Consider the following 27988-nt stretch of genomic DNA (forward strand, 5'->3'; position numbering starts at 1 on the left):
ACTGACATGCCCATCGTCGCGGAACTAGTCGCATGCACGCAATTCATATCTTCCAGGCGTTTGTCTGTCTCGGCAATTTGATCCTAGAGACCAACAAGGTCTTTTTAGCTGATCGCGCAGTTATTCTTTTAAACTCGCAGTCAATTGTGTGCCCATGCTGACAAGCACCTCGCTGTCGCATCGGTGATTGTCAAGCTTACTGTAGCTCCAAGTTCCAGGACAAGTACACCGCCGAGGACACGACTAAAGACGGGCCCCGAAGCTTATCTGGTAGCTTTGCGTGTCTTGAGCTGCAGACATATGATGCGACGGCCCGCTACGTACCTGCCTATAAAAGTCGACCGCGCTCATTAGAGACAAAGAAGGAATGACAGCTCCCCGAGGATGAGCGCGGATCCTCTGTTACCCATCGCTCCGGCGAGGGTAAAGGCCCTGGTCCTCCCCGTCGGCCAAATCAGACGCCAGCGCTTCGCCTCCTTTCTGGATAGGCTGGCCGCCGAACAGGTGGTTCAGCTGCGCGACATCAGCCCAGATGGCCGGCCGAACAGGAGTGCGTCAAGTCTTTGAGTGTCTGTCCTACTGGACCGAACTGTAGTGCTGACCGTTGCTTCATCTGTATAGACATGTTCTCGCCCCTGGCGTTCCCCGACGGTGCCATGTTCTACGAGCTCACGACCCACTACCCGCACCCCTCCTACTTGACCCTCACGCCTTTCGACCTCTACCGCGAGCCCTTTGTCGTCATTGCTGTTGCTGACGCTTCCGAGATCGACCGCCATGCCCTCAGCAAGAGGCAGTCAGGAGGGGGTCGGACCACCACTGAAAGAAACATTAGGGGCTTGTACCAGGACCTGGAGGACCTACGCGACCAGTTCCCAAAGGTACTCGTGCACAGGCTGTTGCTTTTTGACTACGTGGAGAATCCCGACGAACACGTTCCGATCCCAGAAGACATCACGACCATACCGCCACCCCAGGACTGCAAGAGAACAACCATGAGGACGGTCATGTGTGACATAGCGTCACAGCTCCTGGCCGAGATGACCTCAATGGCAAAGCAATTCGAGGCACTCTCTTATGTTGATTCCCCAGGCCAGATACCCACAGGACAGCCGAATGGCCAGGACCCTATGCACGCCAGACGGAACTCGCAGTTCTCGTTGCCTGGGGGGACCAACGGTGGACGTTCGAGCTCAGCTGCCGCAAACAACCGCATGTCTATGCCTGTGCTACCAAAAGGTTCAGGCTTTGGATCCGCCGGTTCGACGCCGATCAGGCCATCTACGCCGGTAAAGAGCGGGCTCTCAAATACGCCGAATCTGGACGATGGCTCATCAGAGTTTAGCTCGGGCCCTCCGACGCCGGAGCAACCCAATGCAGTACGGCCTGGTACCAATGAGAACTTTAGGACAGTCAGTCAGGACAGGATATCAGTGCAAGGGTTTGGGTCCGGCGGGCTCAACGAGAGGTGGAGAAGCAAAGGCAAAGGCAGGGTGACCATCATCCTGGGGTCGTTATACCTGCAGGCGGGGCGATGGCCAGATGCTCTGAACCACCTCACCGAGGGCGCTACCGTGGCCAGGTCGATTAACGATCACGTTTGGCACGGCAAGGCTCTGGAGCTGATCGTGATATGCTTACTGCTACTGGGCTGGGCTGGTGTTGAGTTTCAGGTGCCCTCGGTGCTATTGGCGCCGACCTCGGAAAAGACTTCTGCCAGCGCAGCAGCGGCCATGGCCGCAGATGAGAAGAACGCAAGTCCAACCCAGCCGCGGTGGTTTAGAAACTTGCAGGTCATCCTGCCTGACCTGCTAGACCGCATAATTGCTCTATATTCAAGGATATCAGCTGAGCATCTACCCCCCTTGCCAATGGCCGAGGCTATCATCAGATGCTCCAGGACCTTGACTGGGCTTCACCTGACTGATGGCTGTCTCGAAGCCGACACACTTGGGCTCTTGGTTCTGGGGCGGGCGCCGACCAAAGTCTTGAGCTCATCACCTCGGCTGACCGTGACTCCGTCCCGTACACTCATCGTCAACATGATGTTCAAGGCATTCCCAAACTCATCAACCGAGATGCTGAGCGCGGTCGATCGAATCGCGATTTTATCAGGCATCGCATCTGTCCTTGGCATGCTAGGCTATCAGAGGAAAAAGGCCATGGTCATCCGGGAGCTTGTCTCAGTATTGATAGGGGGCCTCGTTGAAGCTAGGACGCGTGGTGCGGCTGAGGTCGGCATTCACCCTGCTGCAGGGCTCGCTGCATTGAATGGCGTCAGCGGCCACACGACAGGAGCTGCAGCCCTGGACCTTGGAGAGGGCGACATTGAAGAATCGATCGACGTTTTTCTAGGTCTCTTGCTCAGAACATATGGCGTGGTCTCATTCGAAATGGATACACTCGTATCACCAACCAAAGATATGGAAACTGCTCATACTGACGACGGCGCAGTCGTTAGGATACAAAAACAGGCAGCGGCAAGATTCTTTGGTATACCTGCGCTCAAGCTCAATATCCTCAGAGCCTGCATAAACTTCTCTGAGGCACTGCCAGACTTTAACGGGGTGCTGAAGTATTCGAGTGATCTGCTGCGGACTGCAGGCAGCGGTCTTGCACCTGGGCCGCGGCGTGAGGATGCCGCGCCCATAATATCTAGGGATGAACAGGTGCGCCTCATAACCAACATACTGAAAACATCTAGCCTCTCCCAGCGTCTTGGCATGGGTGAAATGCTGGCCGATTTTTGGGACGAATTCTTCCTTAGGGGTGTCAAGCTCGAGCCTCTGCCCCGGACGCGGGCAACGATTGAGCATAAAAAGAGTGAGCTTGCAGGTGCATCGACGGCGCGCGAATCCCAGGACGTTGATCCTCTAATTCACAACCCGTTCCTGAAGCCGCCCGACAAGGCAGCAGTAGAAAGTACCCTGGTTGCGTTCGAGCCCGCGACTTTCAAATTGACTTTACAAAATCCGTATGAAATCGAGGTTGAAATTGAAAGCGTGCGGTTAGACACGGAAGGGGTCGAGTTTGAATCCTCTGTCGACAGCGCCCTCATTGGCCCATATCGCACGCAGATACTTCGTCTAGTCGGCATACCGAAGGCTGCGGGGTCTCTAAAGATTACCGGCGCCATCATCAAAGTCAGGGGTTGCCGAGAGAGGAGGTTTCCTATATTCCCGAGCCCTTGGTCCCCAGAAGACCAACCAAAAGTCAAAGCTATTGGGCTGGCAGCTTTGGAACAGCATGTTTTGGAGCCGGCATCCCAAGCCCCCAAGACTGACCACATCTCGCTCAACGTCATAGATGAGCAGCCAGTTGTGGTTGTCAAGTCGACTTCGTTGGCCCAGTCTTCGGTTATGATCCTAGAGGGTGAAAGTCAAGTATTCTCAGTCACACTGCAGAACCTGTCCAAGACAACCGCGGCGGACTTTTTGTTGTTTTCGTTCCAGGATTCGACGCAGGAGCCTTTGCAAGCTGCATTAAGCAAGAGGAATGCCACCCCTCAGGAGCTATACGAGTACGAGCTGATATTGGCGCGAAAGCAAGCTTTGCGTCTCAAGCCCAGAGCGGACCACAAGAGGTATATTGGTCCCGGAGAAGAGGCGACGTTTGATTTCCAGATCCTGGGCAAACCGGGGCTTACCGGCGGTATTATACAAGTGGATTATGCGCACCTTGGTGTACCACCGGAGGATGTACCTGCCAAGTTTCACACGCGCCAGGTGGCCTTGCAGCTTACCATTACGGTCAACGCGAGTGTCGAGTTGACGAGGGTTGACGTACTGCCTCTTCACGAAGGTATCCCTCGGCCACTGCTTGAGACGGCCTTCCGCCGTGGAGATGGTGCCAGTTCCCTAAAGGAAATTCAAGAGAAAGTCTCGTCAGACGATTATTGCCTGCTATTACTTGATCTGAGAAATGCATGGCCCAGCTACATGCAAGTCGAGCTGAGCACTGAGGACGGCGCTCTAATAGAAGAGACGATATTGCCAGGGTACACGTCGCGGGTCATGGTATTACTCAAGCGGGTTTACTTGGAAGATCCACATGCAGCAGTCCCAACCTTGAACCCAGCACGGCAGCGTCAATTTGTTGTAAGCACGACAATATCACCAGAAACGGAAAGAGCCAACCGAGAGGCGTTCTGGTACAGAGAGGAGTTGCTCAACCGGATCAAGGGGTCATGGCGGGCGACTTCTGGTACCAATAGGCACGGCGCCATCGAATTGCGCAGCATACGGCTGAGCCCGCGTATGATCGACGCGGTCAAGATTGAGGACGTTGACATTGACATCTCAGTTGCGTCGCAAAATCCCGGCGACGATGAGAGCAAGAACGTCTTGTATGTTGACGAATTCTCGCGCCTCAACGTGCACATCATCAACCGGTCCGCGAAGCCCATTTACCCGACGCTGCGGCTCATGCCGGCCCTCTGCCACCGACCGCTCAACGTGGCGCTGGACTACACGAGAAAGTTTGGTTGGATCGGGACACTGCAGAAGTCGCTGCCGCTATTAGAGGCGCACGGGGAGACGAACGTCGTCATGACCGTGGCCGCGCTCTGCAGAGGTCAGTTTGAGGTCACGGCATCGGTGGAGGAGACGCAACTCTGGCGGGACGAGGGAGCGACGGCCAAGGGCAGCGATGAAGGCGGCAGACCAAGATCAGATACGCAGACGCTGATGGACGCGGTTTTGGGGGCCAGAGAGAGGAGGATCTGGCACACTCGAAAGCCCTTCACTGTGACAGCTCTGGATAGAGACGGATGAAAGGAAAAACGAGCGACGATAGCTCTGCATTTTAGGGTATATATTGAAATAATTTATATAACAGCATTTACTGACAGGGGTTGGCTATTGGAAACGAGCAAGAAAACAAAAGGGGAAGAACCGACTCAGAGTAAAGTCGAGGAATCCTTACGAATAACTGACGCGCTAGGGACTGGAGCTAAAAGTCAAAGGAAGAAAAAGTCAGCATGAGGCGAAAGATTCTTTGCTTCAGGGCCGGGATAAACCCACCGAATCCGAGGGCCTGGCTAGACTACACTTGGACCTGACCGACTTTTCCGAATTTATTTTTCGGTCCGTCTCCTCACTCGTGGTTACGGAGTACACATTCCTGTTCAATTCTTAGCTCACATAGTTGGACATTGAACAAAGTTGCTTGAGCTGGTGTTGAGTCATTTTTTATTTCGACGTTTCCGAGTTTGTCTCTTTCAAGGACCCGCTTTCCTGGTGGCGGAATCGGCCGAAGCATACCTTACCTAGCTAACTGATGCAACTTGCCTTATCATCGGTTTTTTACTTCATATTATATATATTTTTTTTCTTCATATCTTCTGGATTTAGCTTGTTTCATTTCTTTTTACCCAGTCTGCTTCACGGTCATTGAAATAAATCAATAGGCTAGAACTAGATCAACTAGCACGCATTTGATATTTTTTTTCGGCTGCTTGCGGTTCTGAGCCTGCCTCACCTCGGATCAGACCTCTGCACATAACATGATGGGCAGCATCGGCCTGTCGACGACATCAGAATCCACCAAAACTCGGCATCGCATCTTGTTTATCGATGCATACGACTCTTTTACCAACAACATCACATCCCTGCTGACGACCCTCTTGGACGTCGACGTCTTCGTCCTGCCCATCGACAGCCCGCTCCTGGACCCCGCCAGCCCAACCTTTGAGCATGATTTGAGACGGGAGCTGGCCCACTACGATGCCGTGGTGTGCGGTCCCGGGCCCGGCTCGCCGCTCCGGCACCAAGACGTCGGGCTTATGAGCAGCGTCTGGACCCTGGCCGAGCAGGACATCGTCCCAGTCCTCGGCATCTGTCTGGGATTCCAGAGCTTGGTCATCACTGCCGGCGGCAGGGTTCGCAGGCTGCGAAAGGGCTTGCATGGCATGGTCAGGCGCATCGAGCACGCTGGTGAGGGTCTCTTCTCCGGCGTGGCGGATTTCCGCGCGACGCTGTACCACAGCCTCTGTGGGGACCTCGGCCAGGACGCTGTCCCCGACTCGGAATGGGCGGTACAGAAGTGGAAGCCGCTTCCGGGATTCGATGATCTTCTGCCTCTGGCGTGGGTGGAGGAGATCAGGGATGGTGGGGAGTGCAGTGGTGAGGAAAGCGGCGTCGAGAGAGTGCTGATGGCCGTCAAGCACCGCGCCAAGCCATTCTGGGGGCTTCAGTACCACCCGGAATCGGTGTGCACCGAGAAGGAAGGTAATCAGGTTGTGCTTAATTGGTTCAAGGAGGCGCTGCGCTGGAACGAGGAGAACAAACGGAACTTGAACCATGAAGACACTATCCTGGCCGGGCAATCAACTAGGCCCAGTTTGCTTTCGCAGCTTCCACAGGCAAGTCGTGAAGGTGAAGCCAAAGGAGAGTCGGGAACCGATTCATGGCGTGACTACGGTGTCGGTTACCGATATTCAGGGCGCACCATTGCCCTCCCGTCAAATATGAGCATTACAGATGTCGTCGAGAGCCTCGGCCAGGTGACTGGCAAGGAGCAGATCGTGCTCGACTCGGCCAACGCATCGACTGGTGGTGCGGCGGATATCAGGGGCCGGTATAGCATCGTAGCTCTAGATGTGCCCAACACCCTGAGACTCGAGTATCACGTTGGAGATCCGCACGTCAAGGCCCTGTTGCCACGTGAAATGAAGAACACAAACGGACAAGGCAGTCCATCCCAAGAAGTATTGATACCGTTGGAGGGTTATGCCAACATCTGGCTTTTCCTAGCCGAGTTTCACGAAGATAGGAAGCCGACCGGCACAATGGCCTCACCTGCTGAGGAAATCCCGTTCCTTGGTGGTTTCATGGGCTACATCACCTACGAGCAGGGTCTGAGCGACATCAACGTCGACTTCCGCCAGGACAGGGGCCACTACAGGCCAGATGTATGTTTTGCCTGGGTTACAAAATCACTGATTGTTGACCACGCCAAAAGAACCATTCACATCCAGCATCTCCACCCGCCAGTCACAGAGGGACAGGACTGGCTTGACAGAACAATCGACATTTTGAAGGGCTCTCGCAAATGGCACGAGACCACACCGGCAAAAGCCAGGAGAGACTCGAGGTCTGATCCAGCGGCAAGGCTCTTCGACATGATCTCTGCAAGCAAGCCCGCCGAGGACGCCTACGAGCGGAAAGTCAAGGCATGCCAGGCGTATATCGCCGCGGGCGAGTCATACGAGCTATGCCTCACGGACCAAACCCGTATCCGCCTCCCGGCAGCACCCGAGAATGCCCCGCAGCCCCTGAGCGACATCGCCAACAACATCGGTACGCGGGTCGAGGTAGGCACTGCGAAGCGTCGACGCAGGAGCTCAGCCTGGAACGGGGCCGGGTCGGCGTGGCAGCTGTTCCGGACACTGCGGAGCAGACAGCCGGCGCCGTTTGCGTCGTACGTGCGCCTCGGCGGCGCCACGCTCGTCAGCAGCTCGCCCGAGCGCTTTCTCCAGTACGATGGCGCTGGACTCTGCTCCATGCGGCCAATGAAAGGCACGGTCAGGAAGTCGAGCGCGTGCGCCACGCTCGCCGAGGCAGAGAGGATTCTGCACGTCCCCAAGGAGGAGGCAGAGAACCTAATGATTGTCGACCTGGTTCGCCACGACCTTCATGGCGTCTGTGGCGCCGGCAACGTCTCTTGCAGGGACCTGATGCGAGTTGAGGAGTACCGGAGCGTCTTTCAGATGACTACCGTGGTGGAGGGTCTGCTGCCGAGCAACGAGGACGAGGGGGGTGTCGGCCGCAGCAAGAAGCACACAGGTCTCGATATTCTCGCCGCCAGTCTCCCGCCAGGTAGCATGACCGGGGCGCCCAAGAAGAGGAGCTGCGAGATTCTGCAGGAGATCGAGGGCCACAAGGAGCGGAGTCTTTACTCGGGCGTGGTGGGGTACATGTGTGTCTCTGGGTCCGGCGACTGGAGCGTTACTATCCGTAGCATGTTCCGATGGGATGATGAGTTTGCTCGAGATGCAAATGGCGTGGCCCTCGATGGGCAAGACGTCTGGAGAATAGGCGCTGGAGGTGCCGTGACAATCTTGAGCACCCCGAGGGGGGAGTCAGAGGAGATGTTCACGAAGCTTGCGGGGCCTATGGGGATATTCTCAGCTGCGGGCTAAGTGGCTCAGGCTATGGGTTTTCTTTCCATTTTCTTCGTTGGTAGAAAAAAAAAAAAAAAAAAAAGGAAAAAAAACTGGTATTAGAGGTTATGTAAGTGGTATTCAACGTACCTGGCATGGGCATGGGCAGGACAAGGTTAAACTCGGACGAGGCGTACTATTGGGCATTATGGGATCAATAGGGTTGATTCAACAAACAGCGTTGGGATTTATATACGTTTGTTACTTTGAATTGTTTTCTTATATCCATATCAAGTACACGAGTTATACTTCAACCCTTGCATTCCTTTCAGGCTTTGCGAGCTTTTCATGATGACCTGTCAACCATGAATACAAGGCATCAACATTGCGGCCAGTTCTTTGAAATAGAACAGCAAATAACATCAAAGATAATTGAAACGCCGAGGTACCACACTAGCCTTCCATGATTCGCTGCTTACATCCATGATACAAGTTACAAAGGAGATGGGCAAGGACGTATTGTCCCTGAAGTGCATAATGCAACAAATAATCAAAACTGCAGGAGAAAAAGATTATGCGAGTTTTAACATCATCACCAATCTCGACGACGAGGCTCGCAAGCTGAGCTGGTGTCGCGCATCAGAAGCACTGTTCCGCCGCCAAACCCCAGCCCTGCTTATCCTTGGTTCCCCTCAACTATATATAACATCGACACACGGCCTAGCATTCTAGAATTCTTGCTCCTCGGTGAAAAACATGCCGAAGCTTATGACGGTGCCGTAAATTAGAAGGCCTCCGGCCACAGACATAACCAAGGCGCCAGCGTTGATCATGTGCGCATGGGCCAGCACGATTGGGAGGGCTGTAACGGACGGGACAACGTAGAATGTCAGCAAACACTATGAAGAGTCTCTTTTACCGAAAAAGCCAGAGTGGGACAGTATGTTCAGCCTCCCTGCCCTGCATCACTTACCAATTCCCATAACGACCAAGAAACCAGTGCAGAACCTCCCCAGGTCGAGCGCCGCGCCGCCCGAAGACTCGACGAAATCGTCCGGATTTGAACAGGACCTAGCTATCCAGTTGGGAACGGGCGCCAAGACATATGTGGCGACGACGAGCAGCGGGTAGTAGACCTTCCAGAGGGCGCATGATAGGATGACGAGGAGGAAGCCAACCGCCAGCACGAACGATAGCGCTATTATGGTCTTGAGCCCGGCGTTTGGCATCGTGGCGATAATTGAGGATGAGTGTTTATATCAATCAAGACTAAGAGAAAAAGAGGGCAAAGTGTCAAGTCGGCGAATCGGTCGCCCTTGCTTCGTGTGGCTGGCTGTCCTTGTTCGGGGCGCGGCGTAATGGATAGTGGGAGTCTGTCGATGCGAGGCGCCTTCTTCGGCCGGTGGTGCTGCTGTGAATTGAATTCCTTGCCAACAAAGAAATTAGAATAGAGCCAAACTGCTCCTCTTGTTGAACCGTGAGTTGTTAGGTATTTTGAGATGAACTCGTATTGCTCGAGATCCAACAATCGTAATCAGAATCTAATCTCCAAGTGGGATGGATGAATTGACGAAATGGAACTGGCCTTGCTGGTACTGGCTGACGCGACGTCGGGGTCAGACATCGTCACGGCTGGTTACCAGGGATCCATCAGAGCCGTTATTATTGGTCCGATGTGACCCCACTATCAGAGCTGCGTTGTTGGCTGTGGTCACTGGTAATGGACAGTAGCGAGCTTGGACCATCCTTCCCCGGCTGTGAAGTGGGCCTGGCTCCAACCTTGCACTGTGCGGGCGTTGCTGTGTCCCTGTGCCTGCCTATTGCTATTGCCTTACGAAGCTCTGGAGCTGCCTGCACCTGAGGTGGTGCTTGATTTACAAACAGAGAATCCATACCGCCCGCATTGGCATCATCAAGCCCACCTACAAACCTCGCGCATCAAGCTTCTGGAGCCCGCTTCCTAACCAACTCGCGCTCTCCACATAACACGCGCCTTATAAACACTAATCCAGTCTCACATCAAACCAACGGACCTCTAGAACCTCGACCGCTGCGATAGCGGCCACACCCGTTTCGTCACCATGTTCAGAAACAACTACGACAACGATTCGGTCACATTGTATGCTCCGCCCTCCCCCATCTAGCCAAGCTGGTATTTTTTATTGACCGCAAGGCTCTGCAATAAAGCTCTCCGCAAGGTCGAATCTTCCAGGTCGAATACACAGCAGAGGCGGTCAAGCAAGGTTCAGTAGTCGTCGGACTGGCAAGCAAGACACATGCGATTCTAGTAGCCATCAAGGTGAGCGAGCGATTGTATCAGTTCCTCCTTTTCAGCAACAATATCGGCAAAGCGTAGCTTTAGGTGCTTGTCGAGGGCATCCCTTTGGCGTAACCGCAGCACCAAAATCGACAAAACAGCAAGCTGACTATTGGCCTTACCCCACCATCAGCGAAATGCCGAAGAGCTCTCCTCATACCAGAAGAAACTGTTCCCGCTCGACGAGCACGTCGGTATCGCCATCGCCGGTCTTGCCTCGGACGCCCGTGTGCTGTCCAACTTCATGAAGCAACAGTGCCTGGGCCACCGTCTGACCTACGGCCGCTCCATGCCCGTCCGCACCCTCGTCGACCTTATCGGAGAGAAGGCCCAGGTCAACACTCAGCACTACGGCAAGCGCCCTTACGGTGTCGGCCTGCTCGTTGCCGGTGTCGATGACCGCGGACCCCACCTGTTCGACTTCCAGCCGTCAGGCATGACTGAGGAGATGTTGGCCTTTGCCATTGGCGCCCGCTCTCAGATGGCCAGGACCTACCTCGAGCGCAACCTTGACAAGTTTGCCGACTGCGACCGCGAGGAGCTGCTCAAGCACGGCTTGCGTGCACTCAAGGAGAGTCTGGTACAGGACAAGGAGCTTACGATCGAGAACACGTCTGTGGGCATCGTCGGGCTGGTCAAGGACGGAAGTGGAAAGTCTCGCGTCGAGCCCTTCAGGCTCTACGACGGCCAGGAGGTCAAAGACTGGATAGACAGCGTTGCAGACGACAAGGAGGGTGGCGGTGACGATTCTAGGCCTGCTGCGCCAGCGGCAGCCTCTGTCTCGGAGAGCATGGACGTTGACGAGTGAAGGGACGGACCCTAGGTTTGTTTAATGAATACTAAATCCAAACAAAACAAAAGGAGACAGGTGCCGCACAAAAAAAAAACTACGACGGTGCAGAGTAGACCTTGAAGTCGACTGGGTAGCATAGGAATCCCCAGTACGTACTCTCCCTGACACTGACCCCGTCAGGCGGGGCCAAAATTTACCAGTGTACAACTACAAATCATGAGATCTTTAGACAAAGGAAGGGAAATGAAGCACCAAATGATAAAAGATGAAAACACTCAGTTGTTATTGCTTCCATGCCGAGACGCGCTGCCCAATGCTTTTTTCTATACTACATTCGTGCATGCACACCTTTTTCATGACCAAGTGCCATTGTGTGTGATTTGGAACGGGTATATACTCCATATTGCTTCCGATTCCCCCAAGTCTTGTGACACCTCCAGGATGCGATATAGTGGGACTCCCGAGAACCAACCCATTGGGGGTGTGGAACAATTGGTCACTACTTCAGGCGAGAATACGTCACCACTCGTTCACCAGCCCATAACGCATGGCCAACTGGTCGCTAGGCCATGTATGAGAGCGGGCGGGTACCAGCACCAATATGTGCGTCTCGCCTAGTGGTAAACCTCGACAGCAGGGCGGACGTGCACGCCGCCGGTTCATTGGTTGCCCCAGCTGAGCTTCAGGACGCTCTCCGAGACCCTGTAATCCCTCAAAGCCTTGATGGCATCGTCAGCGTTGTCAGCAGACACGAGGATCTCGGTCTGGCCCTTGCGGATGAAACCCTCCTCCTGGCTCTTGGCGATCCACTGGATGAGACCATCGTAGAAGCCGTTGACGTTGAGGACGCAGACGCCCTTGTCGTGGATCCCAAGCTGGTTCCAGGTGCAAGTCTCGAGCAGCTCCTCCATGGTGCCGTAGCCGCCGGGTAGGGCGATGAAACCGCTTCCGGGTCCGCCGGCAATAACCTCTTGGGCCATCATTTGCTTCCGCGTGTGCATGTCCTTGACGACTGTGGTCATGCCGTACGTCTTCTCTTCGGGTATCGCGAGCCCTCCCTCATCTGACCCCCAGGTGGACGTATATGTCGGGTCCCGCTCGTGCTTGATCAACGCTTCGGGAATGATGCCATGTACGGCTTCCGGGCCCGAAAGAGACACCAAAGTTTTGGCCACTTCTCCCATGAGACCAATCGTACCACCACCATACACTTTTTTCGTTTTTCAAATATTGTTAGTCAAGTCATAAGCAGGCATACTACTATTCAATAGTGAAGACACGACGTACCTAAACCAATGTTGTTCCTGGCCATGGCCCGGGCAAGCTCACGGGCAGCCTCCATGTGTGCTGGGTGAAACCCGGGGGATGAACCACAGTAGACGCAGATTTTGGTCTTCTTCACGCCGTTGGTGCCATTGGTGCCATTGGTACCGTTGGTACCGTTGGGCCTATTTGTCCCGTTGGTTCCATTGGTACCATTTGCTGTGCCGTTGGCGGTAGTGCCAGGCAATGATGTGCTGTCGCCAGAGGTCATGTTTGGTGCTTTGCAAATTTATTCTTCAAAGGGTAGAAGGTAGAGCCCGAATGTCTGCCTACTCAAAATTTCCAAGGAAACCTAGATATAAGCCAACTGGTGTGTGCCTTCAACAAATGGAAGGTAGGTATAACGAGTGAGTTGTTGAGCTGAGGAGCCGGGATATGGGGTTCTGATCAGCGTCATGCGCCCCCACAGGGCGGCGGTAAGTAATATGTAAGAATGCGGAAGGTTCGATACGCAGTATAGTGGAGTGGCGGGGCTGGGCTGAGGGACACCGTCCCAGCCAAGATGCAAGGCAAGGGCTAATGTAAGATGGATATCTGGTAGGTCAGATAGATCAGGTACACTAACAAAAAGTGAAAGCGGGCACAAGTGGAATCAAGGCAAGCCTAGAAGCTGTGGAAACGAAACGATCAACGGCCGAACTACAGTCAAGACTCAAGAGGAAGACCATGGCTTCCGAGCAGGCGAATAAGCCGGTCTTATATAATAACTGGGTGTTCGCGTGACTCACTTGAGCACAATGAATGTACCAAAGGCCAAAGGGGGGGAGGGGGGTGAGGATCCTGCTCAAGGTTAGCGAGGTATCCGTCGGTACGTTAGGTACGGGAAAAAGTCCCTGCAGGACCAGGCCAGACCGCTTGAGTGAGGCGTTGAATCGTGGGATGACATTGGAGGCAATGGATGTATACTTGCACCCAAGTCTTTGCCTGCCGAAGCGAGTGCAGTGCAGTGCCATGTATGCTGTTTTTTTTCTGTTCGGGCTAATGTTGTGTCGGGAGCTAGGCAAGGTCCCGTGATCTATTGGTTGGTTGGTTGGTTGCTTTTCCGTTCCAAATTTTTTTGTCCCGTTGTTGATGTCAGTGAGTTTTAGCGCGGGAAGCAGGCATTACCTAGGTGCAATTCACACCAATTGGACGAACATGCCTAAGGTATGCAGGTAGATAAGGTAAGGTGTAGCTCAGGTACCCTGCACTTTCCCTTCTCGGACAATTGATGCGGTCTTTGCGGGTTTCCGTTGACCCTGAACCATAAACTCCTTACATCCCGAGACATTGTATCTGTTGTTGCGGACGTTAGGCAAGGGAGACAGATGGACCAAGCAAGGCCTGCAATGTTGCCAAGCTGTGATTCTCCGGCCCAGTAACTTGGGAAGCACATCCTACAAGAGGGGGGGGGGTGGCAGTGTGTGTGACTATGGGAAAAGACATGCGCCTTGCTTGATATACCTGTGGGAACGGTCACGCCAAGTCGCCTACTGGGTAGGTAGTTGGCAGATAGTTGTAGCCCAGGCACTCTGTTTCTGTCGCTATCGCTGGACTTCGCACGGAACTCTAGCGCCGCCTTCTGACTTGTAGGGCCGCCAAGATGTGGCGTACACTCAATTGAGGCCAGAATCAAATTACAGTATATGAATACTTTGTGTAATTACACCATACATAAGGAAGTTACCTATTTCGTATACAGCACGTAAGTACCCAGTAAAATGCTCGCTGTCTTTGACCCGACCTGCCGGGTAACCGCCGCGTGTCTGTCTGTGTATAGGGTAGCAAACAATTTCACACCTGGACAGCCTCGAAACCGTGTTCTGGTAACACGGAGCGTCGATCCGTTACAGCGTTCATGAGATCCCAAGTGATAACGCTGGAAGTAGTAGACTCTGGCAGTCCTAGGATAAATCTATAATAAGGCCGAGCTTGCGGTTAGGTTTTGTGGAGGCCAGACGCTAAAATCCGTTTAGAAGAAACCAGCAGCTTGGCTACGTGGGCTGAGTAGGTACAGTAAGTAAGGTATGCTGTAGGTATGGTCGTGGTGCAATCAACAATGCAGGCCAGCTGGCTCAAGCTGCAGTGCAATCCGGTTGTCCACAGCGGTTGTCGCACCGGCCCGGGCCCAATTCAGCGGTCGGTCGCTTAATTATTACCGTTTAGCACTGGGTTAGACGAAACCAGGGAGATGGGGAAATGGCCAAGCCAGCAGTGAGTGAAGCAAGACAAGCAACTTCTTTCTCCGACCCAAGACTTACCTGGATGGGCATGTAGTAATATGTATTTGAATTGTGGTTTATCTGTTCGAACGACGGAATATTAATAGTTGGCACCTAAAATGGTAATCCATCATATATTACTGTCCGTTCAGCCGCACCATATCCCTCCAACTCCATGCCGAACGGAGCAATTTCTCCCAGAGAAAAATCGCCCAAACTGCAGCGGTACAAGACAGCGCGGCGATCCATTCAAGTCTAGGGAGCACAGCGTACTGCGCTTGCTTGAGACCTGCGTCAAATAGTCTTGTTGCGAACCCAAGGCTGTCTGTCTACTACGGATCACACGACCACGGTTATGCAAACCTTCTTAACATGCGTTGCAATATGAGCGCACCACCAGAGGTTGAAGCCGACTACCACAGTACCACATGTATTATCCAAAATGTCGGATTGTGTTACCGGTGGGCGTTGAGCTGCTTCTCATCCCTTGACACAAATGTTGACCAATGATTTCTCGGTTGAAAGTTGATCGTTTGCAATGGATTCATCCCTTGCGTAAGACGTCAAGACGACGTGCTGCATCGCACAGTAGATTTATCCCTCACACGTGCCCCCGCGGCCCGTGCACTGACACCTTGCCGAAAGACAGTAGCCCAGCCCCACCAGAAACGTGTGCTGGAGAAAGCAAGTCAACCTCCAACAAAACCCGTTGGATAAATGGTTTCCCGTTTGGTCAAATAAAGTACTATCCCAGATCGAGCGCCGTGACACTGATAACGACTTTGAAAGTCGTTGGAAAGCGCACGTGAGCACCCGATTCGCAACCCAATCCATCCCGTTCAGCGCCTCGCAGATTCTCACGGGAAATGCCTGAAGGCGCACCCGCCGCGGCCGGCGGCCAGGCCGCTGGCCAGCCGGAACAGCCACAGGAAGGTGTAGGTGATGCTCAACTCCGGCTCGCTCCGGCGCGCACAACAGCCATATATAAGACTGCCTTTTTGTTTGACTAACTCGACCCTTTCAAACAGTCCACCTTCAGGAAGATACTGCAGATGGTGGCCATGTGGGTGGCCATGCAATTCGTCATGAAGCAGTTTTTCCCCGCGAATAGCGCTCCCAAGATTACCACGGACGCAGACGGCAAGATGGTCGAGATCCCCACCAGCACGGGCAAAATACCTGCCTACCATCTGCGTCCCTCGAAGCTTGACGAAGGGGCTACCTACAACACTCTCCCGCAGCGCGTCGCTCCGATTTGGGACGAGCCGAACAAGGTCGACGTCATTATCACTGTTTCCGACTCGTTCATCCCCACTCCACTCTCGTCGATATCTAAGGACATGATTGTGTTTGAGGAGAAGGACTTTGGCATTGGAAACTTCAGTGACAAGCGCGTGGCCGAGGCTACCATTGCTGTTCCCGAGGCTGTTCAGCGCAACGGAACTCTCTGGGGCCATTTTTACGTCGGACTCCCAGGCAGCGTTCTGGACCCCGAGCAGAAGGGCTTCGATCCGGCCACGGCATACCATTTTATTTACCCCTTTACCCAGCACATCCCCAAGAAGAAGGAGAAGAAACTCAAGAGCCTTTTAGGGAAAAAGGATGAAGCCAAGGTGGACATGGAAGATGCGGAAGAGGAGGTCGAATTCTCGGGTCCGGTCGTTGGAAACTACTTCCACCCCAACATGAGCCTGTCATTTGTACCCGGGATGGGTGTCCTCGGCTTGTCCCAAACTCATGTCGCCATACGCCAGTTCCTCCACCTCGAGCCCACCGGCGCACGAGACGGGACTGGGCAGAACTCATGGTATTACCCGATTCTTTTCGTCAACACCTTCTGGCAGCTCAAGGCGCACATGACGCAAATCAACGAGACCGTCAAGACGCTCCCGATACGTATTGATCTGAACAACCTTGCTCCCTGGAAGTTCCAGACAATGGCTTCCATCGAGTTGAGTGCACGGGAATCAGCGCGCACAGCAGCTTACGGCGGCTCCTTGCCCGGTGGAGGCGATGGCACCGAGATTGAGATGGTTAAGGAGATTCTTCTTGACACCAACCCGATCTTGCTGGCGATCACCTCCGTGGTGACAGTCCTCCACCTGATCTTTGAGACTCTTGCTTTCACCTCGGATGTGCAACACTATCGCAAGAAGAAGGACAACATTGGAATCTCTGTTCGCACCATCCTTGCCAACGTGTTCATGCAGGCTGTTATCTTCTTGTACCTGGTGGACAATTCCCAGAACACAAGCTGGATGATTCTTGGCTCCCAGGGTGTCGGCATTCTCATTGAGCTGTGGAAGGTAACAACTGTGGTCAACGTCCGAGTGCGTGCTGCACCTCCAGGAGCTTTGATTCCGTACCGCATCACTTTTGAGGACAAGCACAAGCTCAGTGAAACCGAGGAGAAAACCAAGGAGTACGACGAAATCGCTTTCAAGTATATGTACATGGCCGGCGTCCCTCTGCTGCTTGCTTATGCCACGTACTCTGTTATCTACGAAGAGCACAAGTCCTGGTACTCGTTCATCATTACGACTCTGGTGGGATCGGTGTACGCCTATGGCTTCTTGATGATGGTTCCGGCGCTCTACATCAACTACCGGCTCAAGAGTGTGGCACACATGCCAGCCAAGGCCATGACGTACAAGTTCCTCAACACCTTTATCGACGACTTGTTTGCATTCACCATCAAGATGCCTATCCTGCACCGACTGGCGACATTCCGCGACGACATCATCTTCTTTGTGTATATTTACCAACGATGGGCTTACCGCGTCGACTACACTCGTGTCAACGAGTTCGGCCAGGGCGGTGACGATGATGCACCAGAGCAGGTGAAGAAGGACGAGGGCAAGTCTCTGCCCCCGGCTGTGCCTGACGTTGGCGCACCGGTGGCCGATTCAGGCATCGCCAAAGGAGCCACAGGCTCAGACGCCCGTTCGGGCAAGGCGACCAAAAGAAAATGAATCTTCAGAGCAGCCTCTGTAGACATGCATGGGACTGACTGACACCTTAAAGAGATACAAGATTAGCGCTGGAGAGTCATCATAGCAAATAAAAAGGAGTCTGATTTGAAGTTGTGTGACGATTCACGAGACGTGAGGATTGACGCCAGATCAGCGGTGCCAAGTTGATTAGTCTCTGGGTAGACGTAACGAGTGCAAAAGTCATACATGCATGCATACCCAGCTGCGGCGATGGCACTTGGCGACACGACAGGCAGGAGGGAGAGGGTAGTAAGTCGCAAAAGTCATTCCTAGGCCCAATTGTTATTAATCAGCCACTTCCGTCGATCAACAAGGTAGTTATTGTTGTAGCCAGACAAATATGGTATCACAGGGGTGCGATCGGCATACCCTCTCCACACGTTTGTCTGGTTTTCTTTGTTCCTCATTCATGGCAGAAGCACAGGTTTGGAACCACGCACGCCGTTGGGGTCGGTTTTGTTCACAATTATTCACCAAGCCCACGTTTACCAATGACAAAACACAAAGTTTGGCCGAGCTCGCTCCGAAGGTCGGGTTAGCTCGATCGGCCAGCGCCACGGTCCGGGATGGGTAGAGTCTGGAAAAAGAAATGGAAGCGTCTGTGACGCCGCAGCCTCAAAGGCAGAATAACAAGATTAAAAACAAAAACAAAATAATCCACGGCTAGGGCTGAAGCGAAGGAGCAGACGGGGAATTGTCCCGTATCATTTATGACGAATCAGTGGGTTACTCTTGTTCACGGGCCTTTTTCATGGAATCATCTTGTTTCCACTGTTCATCTGAAACCCAGCGTTTTCTTTTTGCTGGGTCTACATAGTAAACATGCGGGAGCATTTACCAATAGTTTAGATCAGCCATCCATGACTTTCTGGTGATGGTTCATCCCACTACTACATGAGATGAGGATGATAATAAAAGTAAATTGCTATTCGACGTGAGTTTGATGGTAAAAGTTGTTATCAATATAGCGGATGATTCAACTGCCATTTCGCAAAGTTGATTTTGAAACTTAGTCGCGGGTCCTGGAAGGGGTCAGCTGGCTCGAGATGCCAGCCAAGAAATGTCAGAAAGGGTCCCAAACAAAAGTTCCTGAACGGCAAGCAACAAGGGGAGGAGGAGCCAGAGAGGAGAATAGCCTGTCTAGGCAGGCCACGAGTCTCTCAAACCCCGCCCCCCTGCGTTCTCCTTTCCTCGTCCATTCCGTGCAGCTTTTGCGGGAGTGGTTTTGGCACTAATAATCGACATCATGCGGGTAAGATGCGCCAGAGGATTGAATGGGACGCATTCGATTCGTCAATTGAACGGCGCGTACGCTGAGCTACGAAGTACCTCGACTGCTCATTCGGTCCAGAAAGGTTACCAAGACAAGGCTGCATCATTTCAGTTCTTATCAGCGTCCAACATAAGCCCAGCAAACACCGTAGTCCCGCAAGGGGCTTGACCCCGTTTGTAGTCGAGTCGGAACGGCCAAGCCGCTTCCTCCATTTTTAGTGCCCCATGTCCCCAGCTCTGCGTAGTAATCAGATCCAGAATCGGTGGGTTGATGTTTCGCTGAGAAAGATGACATATTAATACCCTTAGCACCCTTGTTTTTGTTCCATTACCGGTACATTACTGCCCGTGTATGTATACCTACAAGACACGTGGGCAAGGCACCGAATTGGTGCTCAAGGAAAGCGCGGTCCCTTTTGCACCTTGGATTGTCCCCTGCATCTGTTAAAGTTTTGGCTACTATCTTGATTTTTTCTTTCTCTTTTTTTGACTTGATGTCAGGCAATACCCACGTTGTCGGGAACAAGGCAGACAATTTTTCTCCCCGTTCTTTTTTTATTTTTGGTTAGTACTGGGAAACAAGCCCACTTCAGCCTTTTAGAGTACACATTCGACATTCGGAGTAGGCTCGTAAAACTCGTTGGAGGCCTGCGATATTACCAAGAAAAAAACGCAGCAATTTGACCTCCACCCAACCTGGTGCGCGCGCAACAGGCTTCGATCCTATCTTCTTCGTCCCTGTCAAAATAACGATACGGTACAAACCAGCCGGCCGGCACCAACAAGTGCCGCGTATGTGCAGGCAGGCCCACCCTGAACAATTGATTCGGTGACGATAACTGGCCCGGAAAAGGGACAAGACAAGTTCAATTTCAATTTGTCTACTTGAACAGGAGGGGCGGGCGGCTGTGCTTGAACAAAAACGCGCCAATTCAAACGGGAGCAACAATAAGCTTTCGATTGCAACCTAAACCCTCGACGTCGTCGTCCGCGCGCATCGAGCTAATTTTGCACCGCCCGCAAGGTTTTGTGAGCAAAGGACAACGGGTATCTAGGTAGCTACCTAGGTACCTTACCTGGCTGCCTTTGGTCAATCTGCTCACTTCAGAGCACCCCGATAAATCTAAACCTTCTTGCCTACATCACATGGCCAGGCATTCACAATAGGCATCAAGGAGGTACCCATTCATTGATACGTAAGGTACATACACCTTGGGTACCTTATCTTGGGGTCCTTGATTGCATTTTGTACCCGGAAACTTGTACTGGACCAACCGGGAGAAAGTTCATAATCTCGACGGCATAGCAAGCGTGCAGGAGCACGGGCGTCCCATCACTCTTGGGGCCCTCGCCCAGCACGCTTGCGGTCATCCATTGAAATAAACGAAGCGCGGTCAATTTGCGGAATTCCCCTGGGACGGTCCTCTCTCTTTCCCCGCAAGCCATGAGCCGCAGCAGCATTAGCCACAGCAGCCGTCGCGGCAGCACCACGGGCGGCGGCAGCAGTAGCGACACGGTCGGGTATCTGCTGGCTGGTATCGCAATGGCACTAAATGATGGATTACGGATCATGCATTTTGCGGATAAGCGTGGATGGGGTCCCGACGAGTTTGAGCAGGTGCGTGCCCTCGATGAGGCATTGGACGAAGCCAAGGCAGACTTTCAGGCGATGGGGCCGTTGGTCAACGGCCAGTTCTTTTACGAGAGTGACCGGACTCGTGAGTGCTTTTTCATTTACCATTATTCGTCTCTATCCCCGTCGGACAATGCGGAAAAACAACTTCGAGCGCGGCATGGGCCCAAGCTCGCCCTTTGTTTTCACTGCAGCTAGTCCATGCACATACCCGAGCTGTCCTATGTATGGCATATGCGAATACACAGACGTCAGCCCTACCCTAAGGTCATATACATCCAAACAATTCAAACTTTACTGACGTACACCTTATCCAGCCAAATCACTTGATGAGTTACGCACATTACGAGCCAAGTTCCAGGCGCACTCGCAACTGTTCAAGGACTGGCTACGTACGGGAGGGCCCATCAACCCTGAATGGGTTCTCAAGACGGTCGATCTACGCCGCGAGCTGCACCGTGCTCAATGCCGTGCCGCCTGTCGTATTTATGCCACTGGACCTGGTCCCACCCGCTGCCTCGGCGCCTTCCAGGTTAGCCGGCACCAGCGCCAGATGGAGAAGCAGCGAGCCGTGGGCACGGCGGCCGAGGCGGAAAGCATGCTCAGGATTGCGGGAGACCCTGAACTCGGCCTCAGCCTCGAGCCCCAGGTCATCACATCACCAGATGGTGATGAGAGGTGGAGGCATGAGAACGGTTTTGCCGGACTCAACGGGATGTTAGAAGACAGGGAAGGTGGAAGGAAACTGGATGGCCTCGAGGCTCTGGTGCCAGTGTGCAATACGGTGGGCAAATTCGAGCGCTTTGGCGATAGAGACATCGCCTTTGTATGCGACTACTGCGATGGCTTCATAGTTTGGGAGGACCTGGACAAGATGCCGGCGACACGATACCCGACCGCGAAGTCCACAACACAACAGCAAAGAGCGCCCACGAACGCCATCACTTCTACCACGATGCCTGCGGGCCAGCAAGAATGGCAAGCAAAAGCCCACAGCTCGTCATCGGGCGAGGAAGTGACCACAGTATTTGCGCCCGTTGCCATCGCGAACCACTTACTTCCAGACATTGGCGACTGGCAAGCGCCACTTTTGTGCCCGTACTGCGACGAGTATACATATGTCGGCGGCGACGACGGAGACGACGATGGCGAGACGAGATATGCGCAAGACGAAAGAGGCTTCCCGGACTTGAAGACGTTCCAGGAACATCTCGAATGGTATCATGGCGGTGGGGTGGTGCCCATGCCCACGGCGCCGACCAAGAAGGACAACTGCATAATAATGTAATGGATGTACATGAGAATGGCATATAACGATAAAAAAAGAGGAGGGCGCTTCGGAACCGGGCCGGCGAACTTGTCAAATTATATGGATAGATTGGGTACGTTTGGCACAAGAATCATCTGCTGATCTTCTGTCATCTGATGAATGCTTGTTTTTTTCTTTTTTCTTTTCTTCTTTTTCTTCTTTTCATGGCGATATACCCATTTGTATGGTAGGTCGGGAGGGATACATCTTGTACATGGTGCGGATGCTGCCCAAGGTGCCGTTTTTTTCCGGCGGATTTGCAGCTTAGTTAGATGGTCTGAGTTGATGATGGCTCAAGGCCCAAAGAACTATCTTGATGATAATCATGAGAAATTCAACTATGCCCCTCTGCAATCTATTAAATGTACAGGGCGCAAACCATCTTTAACACAATTATGGGGAGACAAGCACCAGCAGGTAGTCAATGTCATGTTTCCAGATATTCTTGATGTGACTGCGCGCGCGACTACTTTTGATCCTCGAAATCCGTTACAACCCCGAACGCCTATAACGCCTTTTCTGGTGCGCAGCTTATTACACTGTGTTTACTTTCCGCAGCTTATTCAAGCCATATACTCTGATAGTACGGAGATGCCTGCCCTCGACTTTGTGTATCGAGCGGTCTCAATGCGAGAGGCGCTCAAATTCCAGCGCTCTCTTGTCGTCTCCCCATGAAGACGTCCTCATCTTTGCCTCTGTCTGTTGCTTCGTCCAAATTCATCAACCGCTCGCCTCCCCAGTTCAAAAGAAACGCCACCATAAAAAGAACAAGATAAAGGCGCCCAGGCCGGCAAATGGCCCGTATTGCTTGAGCATGAGCTCCCAGTTGATCCTGACAGCAGCACGCCTGTACTTTTTTGAATCGTCCCTCAGCCTGGAACTCAGCTCGCCCATCCTCTCGAGGCTGTCGCCGCGGTACAGAAGGTCCTCGATGTTCTTGGTCATGACCTTTGTGACGTCCCTCAGCTCGTCGTTGAGCTTGTCGAGGTTCTGGGTGGCCCTGGCGTCGGTGTAGGTGGCGCGGGTGCGGCCGATAAAGGTGTCGAACTCGACAAAGGCATAAGGGCGGAGGTTCGGCGACGTCACCTGGGCCTGGCTGTACGTGTTGGCGAACTCGGTCGCCAGGTCCGACAGGTACGTAAAGGCCAACTTGCGCGGGTACGACCGGTCCGAGATGCACACGTACACCACGTCGCCGGCAATCAGGTAGTGCAGCGTGTAGGCCGAACCGCTCTCGATGGACGCCTGCGTCTCGCTGTTGCGGTTCAGCCGCCGCAGCACCAGCTTCACCTGCGACTTGACCTCAGCCAGCGCCGAGTCGCTCGCATCTTCGTCAACCGAGGCGCAGAGCATCAGGCCGTCGAGGCGGGCTATTTGTGTTGAGCGGATCATGACTGTGATCTTTGATTTGGTTGTTGCTGAGTTGGTTTTTCTGGACTTGTATTTCGTCAGGGACGAGTCGGGGTCGGGTTTGGGGCTGGAGTTGTCGCGCGGTCAAAGAAATTAGGGGAGAAAAAAAAAGACGATGAATGTATTGATACGCTGGTTGATTCTGGTAAAGTGAGGTGCCGTAGTGAGGAAGATAAGGTAGGTGTATGTCCTCGGTGCGTTACGTTGTGGCTGGCGCACCGGGTAGTAGTGCTCTAGGGTGGTCTAGCTTCGGCTCCGATGCTATGGTTGGGAGGTACTGGTGCTCTAATCGCCTGCGGACCCTGACCTTGCTTGGCTGAAAGTTGACACTTTACCCCTTGATAATTCTTATACGTGGCAACAAAGAAATCAGGGTCATGAGGCACTATCCGCGTGAGATTATTTTGGGTGACGCAAAATCAAGTGGTGGATTGGCAGCCTCGAAATAATTTCCGATCAAATTGAGCTGATCTTCTTATTGATTGTTCTGTCTTTGAAGCTTGACGATGAATTGAAATCTTCAAGTCACTTTGGGCGGCCCACAGTAACAAGGCCGCACAGGAGTTGGTTGTTCGCTCGAGATTCATTGAGGCAAGACGAGGCACTGTGTATCGGTGTAGGGTAGGTGACCAGTGTCCACTGCTTAGAAGGGGAATTATGGCGATATACACCAATAACATGGAAAATTTGCAAAGTTAACAGTAAAAAAATGTGGAAAAAAAAAATCCAAAACTTTTATTCAATCGCCTAAAAGTTGACAAGATGGATTTAAATAAGCATTACTACGTACGTCGATCGGTGCTCTGTCGGATAGCCTGATCAAACCGTAACACTCCAACACGAGACTTCCTGATCAAGGGGACAATCAATCATTGAACAACAGCACGCACTGGGGAATATCTCAATCCCTTTTGTTAATTGCAACAAACAACTCTTTATCTTTCGAAGCCTAGAATCCTCCGTTTTTTTTTCTTATTTTCTAACCAAATACAGGCTCCAGTCTTTGACAGATCGCACCATCCTCTACACCTAGACTAGGCCGTGCCGCCTTTTAGTCCGCATTTCGTCCACCTACATTTCACTCTTCACTCACCCATTCGCTCACTCACTCACTCGGCACTTACTTGCTCAAACCCATCAGATATATGAAATGAAAGTGAAGTGATTATGGCGGCCGCCAGTCCTTCGTCATCAGAACTCTCATCTCCGCCCGCTTCTGACGATGAGGTCTATGGCCTCGAGCCCCAATGTCACCCACGGGCGAAGGAGCCGCCGACACAAAAGCCGAGCGAGGAGGAAGTGATCGTTGCAGTTTCTGGGATCGAACAAGAAGAGTCGCGAGTTCACGACACAATCACGGTAGCGACCACCATTACTTCACCAGCAGTGTCGGTCAAGGCTACCACCCCAGCACCGCTCGAGGTCACCGCTGTGGTAAATGGCAAGGAATCACCTCCGCCTGCCCAAGTCACATCGGATATCCAGTCGGGGGAAATCGAGGCTGCTGAGCCATTGATTGACGTAGGCGAGACCCCATCCTCGTCTTGTGCTTCTTCCAGGCCCAAGAGAAAAAGGGAAAGCAAGGTCCAGCCCTCGGCTACGGCGCCGGCTCCGGCTATCAAGAAAGCTCTCACCCCGGCTGCAAAGCGCCGCAAGAAGCAATGGGAACCGCCTTTTGTTTACACCAGTCCCAATTCTCCATTGGTAAAGAAAAACATTGATTTAAGGGTAGGTGGGCAGTTGAGACTTGGAGAGAAGGGCAGATATGCACTGTTTTTTTGTTGTATTGTTTATCTTTTTTTCTCATGATTTCTGATACGGTCAACATATCCACCCTGCTTCGTAGCCCGCTTTTCCTTCCAAAAAGTCTCTATCCCTGCCTTCCGTCCCTCATAAGATATGCTAACATCCACCTCAGGCAATGCTCTGCAACCCATTAGCCTGGGATGGCCTCTCGCCAGCCCAGCAACAGTCCTTAATCCCGCTGTTCCCTCCCGGCTTCGTCCTTGATAAGGGCACACCGCACGCGCGGCCAAACACCCAGGCCATGCTGAACAGTGACGATTTCAGGCATGACTGCGCTCAGTACCTGACCAACATACGCCTGGGCCGGCACGAGCCCGAGTGGATCCTGCAGGCACAAGAGGCGCACCTCAAGCGCAAAAATGGCGACTTTGACGACTTTCTTAGGAAGAAGTTTCGTGACGACTGGGGCGCCGAGCCTCCTGAGGGATATCCGGAACCGGAGAGGGTTGCTGCGCTGCAGGCGCGCGAGAATGAAGAGGGAGAAGAGAAGAAGATGACGGGTAAGACTGAAAAGATAGAAAATGGTGAGAATAATCATTTGGGAAAGAATTGCGAGGCGAAAGTGGCGGACAAGCCGCTCAGATTGCCATCGCATGAGATCGGACAGCAACACCAGGAGAGGAAACCTCTCGATCAGAAACTCAGGCAACCAAATTGCTGCAGCACTACTGAGGTTGGTACATGAGGAAAGGCCTCCTCAAAATTTTGGCATGAAATACGTACAATTTTGCTTTTGGCACATAACTATGAGGCTTCAAAAGGCACGCACGTCTTTCAATGTACACAAGAGAAAACACCCTAAACCGTATCGGCCGTTCTCGGCTTTTGTAAGGGGCATGGAAGGATACAATTCAAACAGGCTACCAGATTTGAGTTGACATGGCCTTGATGCAGGAATTCGTTCGATAGAAAAAATAACATCATGGGCCAGTTTCGATCAAGCGATCCCCATCTAGATAGCTGTGCTTATAACCGCCGGGATGCGCCACAGTCGAGGCATAACTACATCAGTCAAGAAAAGTCTCTTTGCGCGTACCTGATCTCCATCTTGACGCCCAAGTCAAACACGGTGACGATATTTTGCATGAAGGTGTCTCCCAGAATGTACGGGAAAGCATCCGTCGCCGAGATTCCAGTGGCACACAGGCCCTGTGCATTCTTGACCTCGGACAGAATCATGCTGCTGGGGTCAGTCCAGAGCGTCGTTCCGCCCAGCGTGATGCCGAGCGAAGGCGCTGTGGTTCCGGTGCAAGGCACAAACCAGGCGCCCTGACTACTGTCGAGTATGGCAGGAGGGACAAATAGGTCGTTGACGGCGGCGGCAATTTCTGTTGCGTTTCACCATATCCAGTAAGCCATCTCAAGTCATTAAGATATCAGGCAAGAAACCTTTTGCAGGGACTCACCAAAGGGGAAATAGTTCAACGTAGTCCCACTATCAACGATGAACCCCGGCAGGTTATCTGCACGGAGGCTCTGTCGAGTGTTGTTCATCAGGATCTGGTCCACTCCAACAGTGTAGAAGTAATAGTCTGGTTCTCCCCCGCCAGAACGCTGAAGCTTCTCGATTGGGGTCGTCGCCCAAGGCCCAATGGTTTTGACCTGCGGTGGAACTCCTCCAAAGGCTATGAAGGAATCGGACTCGTCCCGATGCAGTGCGAGACTGAAGATCGGCTCTCTAGTCTGCTTGCTGATGGAGATGGCCACGGGGTCATAAGTTTCTTCAGAAGACAGCCCGGTGAGTCCCCGAAGCCCGAGACCCAGGATGCCGCTCGTGAGGCCGTCACCAAACCACATGCCATAAGTCGCGTGGGCGATCTCCTGTGTTTCCACGGTGATGTTGGCGACAGTGATGCTGTGAGTTTGTTGTTAGTAGCCCTGGCAGTCATGCGCCTTTGTATATGGAGCAGGGAGACTTGCTCAGCATAGCCCATTTCACCGGTCAGAAAAGGGCCATTGGAGGATCCGTACTGGATTTGGAACTGCTTATTTGGTACCTTGCCGCCAGGGAAGTCTCCCTGCCAGGCAGGGCCGAATTGGCATGCCTCGTATGGCGCTGGCTGTTGCCGATAGTCGAGACACTGGAAGCCTGTTGTCGACATCTTGTTAGTAAAAGAAAAAGTGTGACATGATCTTGAGGCTTTAAAGATCAAAGAAGTGAAATGCACCAACGATCAATACTAACCTTCACGCACGAACCAAGTGTCACTACTTCCAGTGTCAATAATCAGGCTGTAGGTATCACCATTGGAAGACACAGGAGTGATGTATTCAACCTGGCTGTATGCGTTTATAGCGGGACCAACACCCTCGGCAACAGGCTCGCTTCCGTCCTGTCTAGCCGACAACTTTGCTGCCGTGACAAAGTCGGTATTACCGTTCAGATCTGCCACGACAGGCTTGCGGTCCTGTGACTTGTAGTCTACAATACCCTCGAGACTCTTGAAGCCGATCCGAGACGTTGCGTGTGCACCATGACGCACATGGCGCTGGAGGTGGAGTGTATCTGTAGTTGCGGCGATGGCAGGGTCCCTTCTCCCTAGTTCAACCGGAGAGCTGATTGTCAGCAACACAAAAGCGCTGCCTAAGAGGCATTTTGCCAGCGGCCCGTGTGAGGTAAACATCTTGTGATTCCGGCAGGGGAGAACGGCGAGGCCTGCAGTGCGAGACTGGAGCAAGAGGGGGTAAAGAAAAGGAGCCATCAGATTCCAGGAGCAGCCCGACAATGGATCATAATATACACATCTACATCTTGGGGAAGGGTGGCCACTTGCCATCCTCCACATTGAAGAGCATGCAGTCAGGAAACTGCATATAAGATGGCAGTAGT

The 27988-nt window shown here is 52.9% G+C and overlaps 11 protein-coding genes across 11 annotated transcripts; 6 read left to right on the forward strand and 5 right to left on the reverse strand.

The window, feature by feature from the left end:
* Positions 1-27: 27 nt before the first annotated feature.
* Positions 28-4887, forward strand: MGG_17698 (uncharacterized protein). Its single transcript, XM_003719735.1, has 2 exons — positions 28-550; positions 622-4887. Exons 1-2 carry the CDS (start codon positions 385-387, stop codon positions 4770-4772), a joined length of 4317 nt encoding a protein of 1438 aa, XP_003719783.1. The 5' UTR covers positions 28-384; the 3' UTR covers positions 4773-4887.
* On the forward strand, positions 4836-8574 carry MGG_17699 (aminodeoxychorismate synthase). The gene has a single exon (XM_003719736.1). The coding sequence runs from the start codon at positions 5504-5506 to the stop codon at positions 8138-8140; it is 2637 nt and encodes an 878-aa protein (XP_003719784.1). The 5' UTR covers positions 4836-5503; the 3' UTR covers positions 8141-8574.
* On the reverse strand, positions 8355-9684 carry MGG_04054 (vacuolar protein sorting 55 superfamily protein). The gene is made up of 2 exons (XM_003719737.1): positions 9075-9684; positions 8355-8963 (listed from the first exon to the last, which is right to left on the reverse strand). Exons 1-2 carry the CDS (start codon positions 9328-9330, stop codon positions 8830-8832), a joined length of 390 nt encoding a protein of 129 aa, XP_003719785.1. The 5' UTR covers positions 9331-9684; the 3' UTR covers positions 8355-8829.
* Positions 9685-9872: 188 nt separating this feature from the next.
* On the forward strand, positions 9873-11608 carry MGG_04053 (proteasome subunit alpha type-1). Its single transcript, XM_003719738.1, has 3 exons — positions 9873-10220; positions 10289-10400; positions 10552-11608. Exons 1-3 carry the CDS (start codon positions 10183-10185, stop codon positions 11224-11226), a joined length of 825 nt encoding a protein of 274 aa, XP_003719786.1. The 5' UTR covers positions 9873-10182; the 3' UTR covers positions 11227-11608.
* On the reverse strand, positions 11367-13263 carry MGG_12137 (lysine decarboxylase). The gene is made up of 2 exons (XM_003719739.1): positions 12499-13263; positions 11367-12421 (listed from the first exon to the last, which is right to left on the reverse strand). The coding sequence occupies exons 1-2, from the start codon at positions 12743-12745 to the stop codon at positions 11871-11873; spliced, it is 798 nt and encodes a 265-aa protein (XP_003719787.1). The 5' UTR covers positions 12746-13263; the 3' UTR covers positions 11367-11870.
* An 875-nt stretch (positions 13264-14138) lies between these two features.
* On the reverse strand, positions 14139-14786 carry MGG_17700 (uncharacterized protein; the record flags this gene model as incomplete). The annotated part of the gene is made up of 3 exons (XM_003719740.1): positions 14139-14428; positions 14632-14660; positions 14775-14786. The coding sequence occupies 3 exons, from the start codon at positions 14784-14786 to the stop codon at positions 14308-14310; spliced, it is 162 nt and encodes a 53-aa protein (XP_003719788.1). The 3' UTR covers positions 14139-14307.
* Positions 14787-15422: 636 nt separating this feature from the next.
* Positions 15423-18661, forward strand: MGG_04052 (ClpTM1 domain-containing protein). Its single transcript, XM_003719741.1, has 2 exons — positions 15423-15670; positions 15764-18661. Exons 1-2 carry the CDS (start codon positions 15602-15604, stop codon positions 17705-17707), a joined length of 2013 nt encoding a protein of 670 aa, XP_003719789.1. The 5' UTR covers positions 15423-15601; the 3' UTR covers positions 17708-18661.
* A 672-nt stretch (positions 18662-19333) lies between these two features.
* On the forward strand, positions 19334-22415 carry MGG_04051 (uncharacterized protein). The gene is made up of 2 exons (XM_003719742.1): positions 19334-20718; positions 20951-22415. The coding sequence occupies exons 1-2, from the start codon at positions 20445-20447 to the stop codon at positions 21919-21921; spliced, it is 1245 nt and encodes a 414-aa protein (XP_003719790.1). The 5' UTR covers positions 19334-20444; the 3' UTR covers positions 21922-22415.
* On the reverse strand, positions 22335-24088 carry MGG_04050 (protein transporter SEC22). Its single transcript, XM_003719743.1, has one exon. The coding sequence runs from the start codon at positions 23332-23334 to the stop codon at positions 22684-22686; it is 651 nt and encodes a 216-aa protein (XP_003719791.1). The 5' UTR covers positions 23335-24088; the 3' UTR covers positions 22335-22683.
* Positions 24054-26191, forward strand: MGG_04049 (uncharacterized protein). Its single transcript, XM_003719744.1, has 2 exons — positions 24054-25080; positions 25271-26191. The coding sequence occupies exons 1-2, from the start codon at positions 24520-24522 to the stop codon at positions 25841-25843; spliced, it is 1134 nt and encodes a 377-aa protein (XP_003719792.1). The 5' UTR covers positions 24054-24519; the 3' UTR covers positions 25844-26191.
* On the reverse strand, positions 26083-27961 carry MGG_04048 (uncharacterized protein). Its single transcript, XM_003719745.1, has 4 exons — positions 27344-27961; positions 27130-27247; positions 26565-27013; positions 26083-26486 (listed from the first exon to the last, which is right to left on the reverse strand). The coding sequence occupies exons 1-4, from the start codon at positions 27942-27944 to the stop codon at positions 26170-26172; spliced, it is 1485 nt and encodes a 494-aa protein (XP_003719793.1). The 5' UTR covers positions 27945-27961; the 3' UTR covers positions 26083-26169.
* Positions 27962-27988: the final 27 nt, after the last annotated feature.

The sequence above is a fragment of the Pyricularia oryzae genome, chromosome 6 (genome assembly GCF_000002495.2).
Source record: "Pyricularia oryzae 70-15 chromosome 6, whole genome shotgun sequence".
Lineage (NCBI taxonomy): Eukaryota > Fungi > Ascomycota > Sordariomycetes > Magnaporthales > Pyriculariaceae > Pyricularia > Pyricularia oryzae.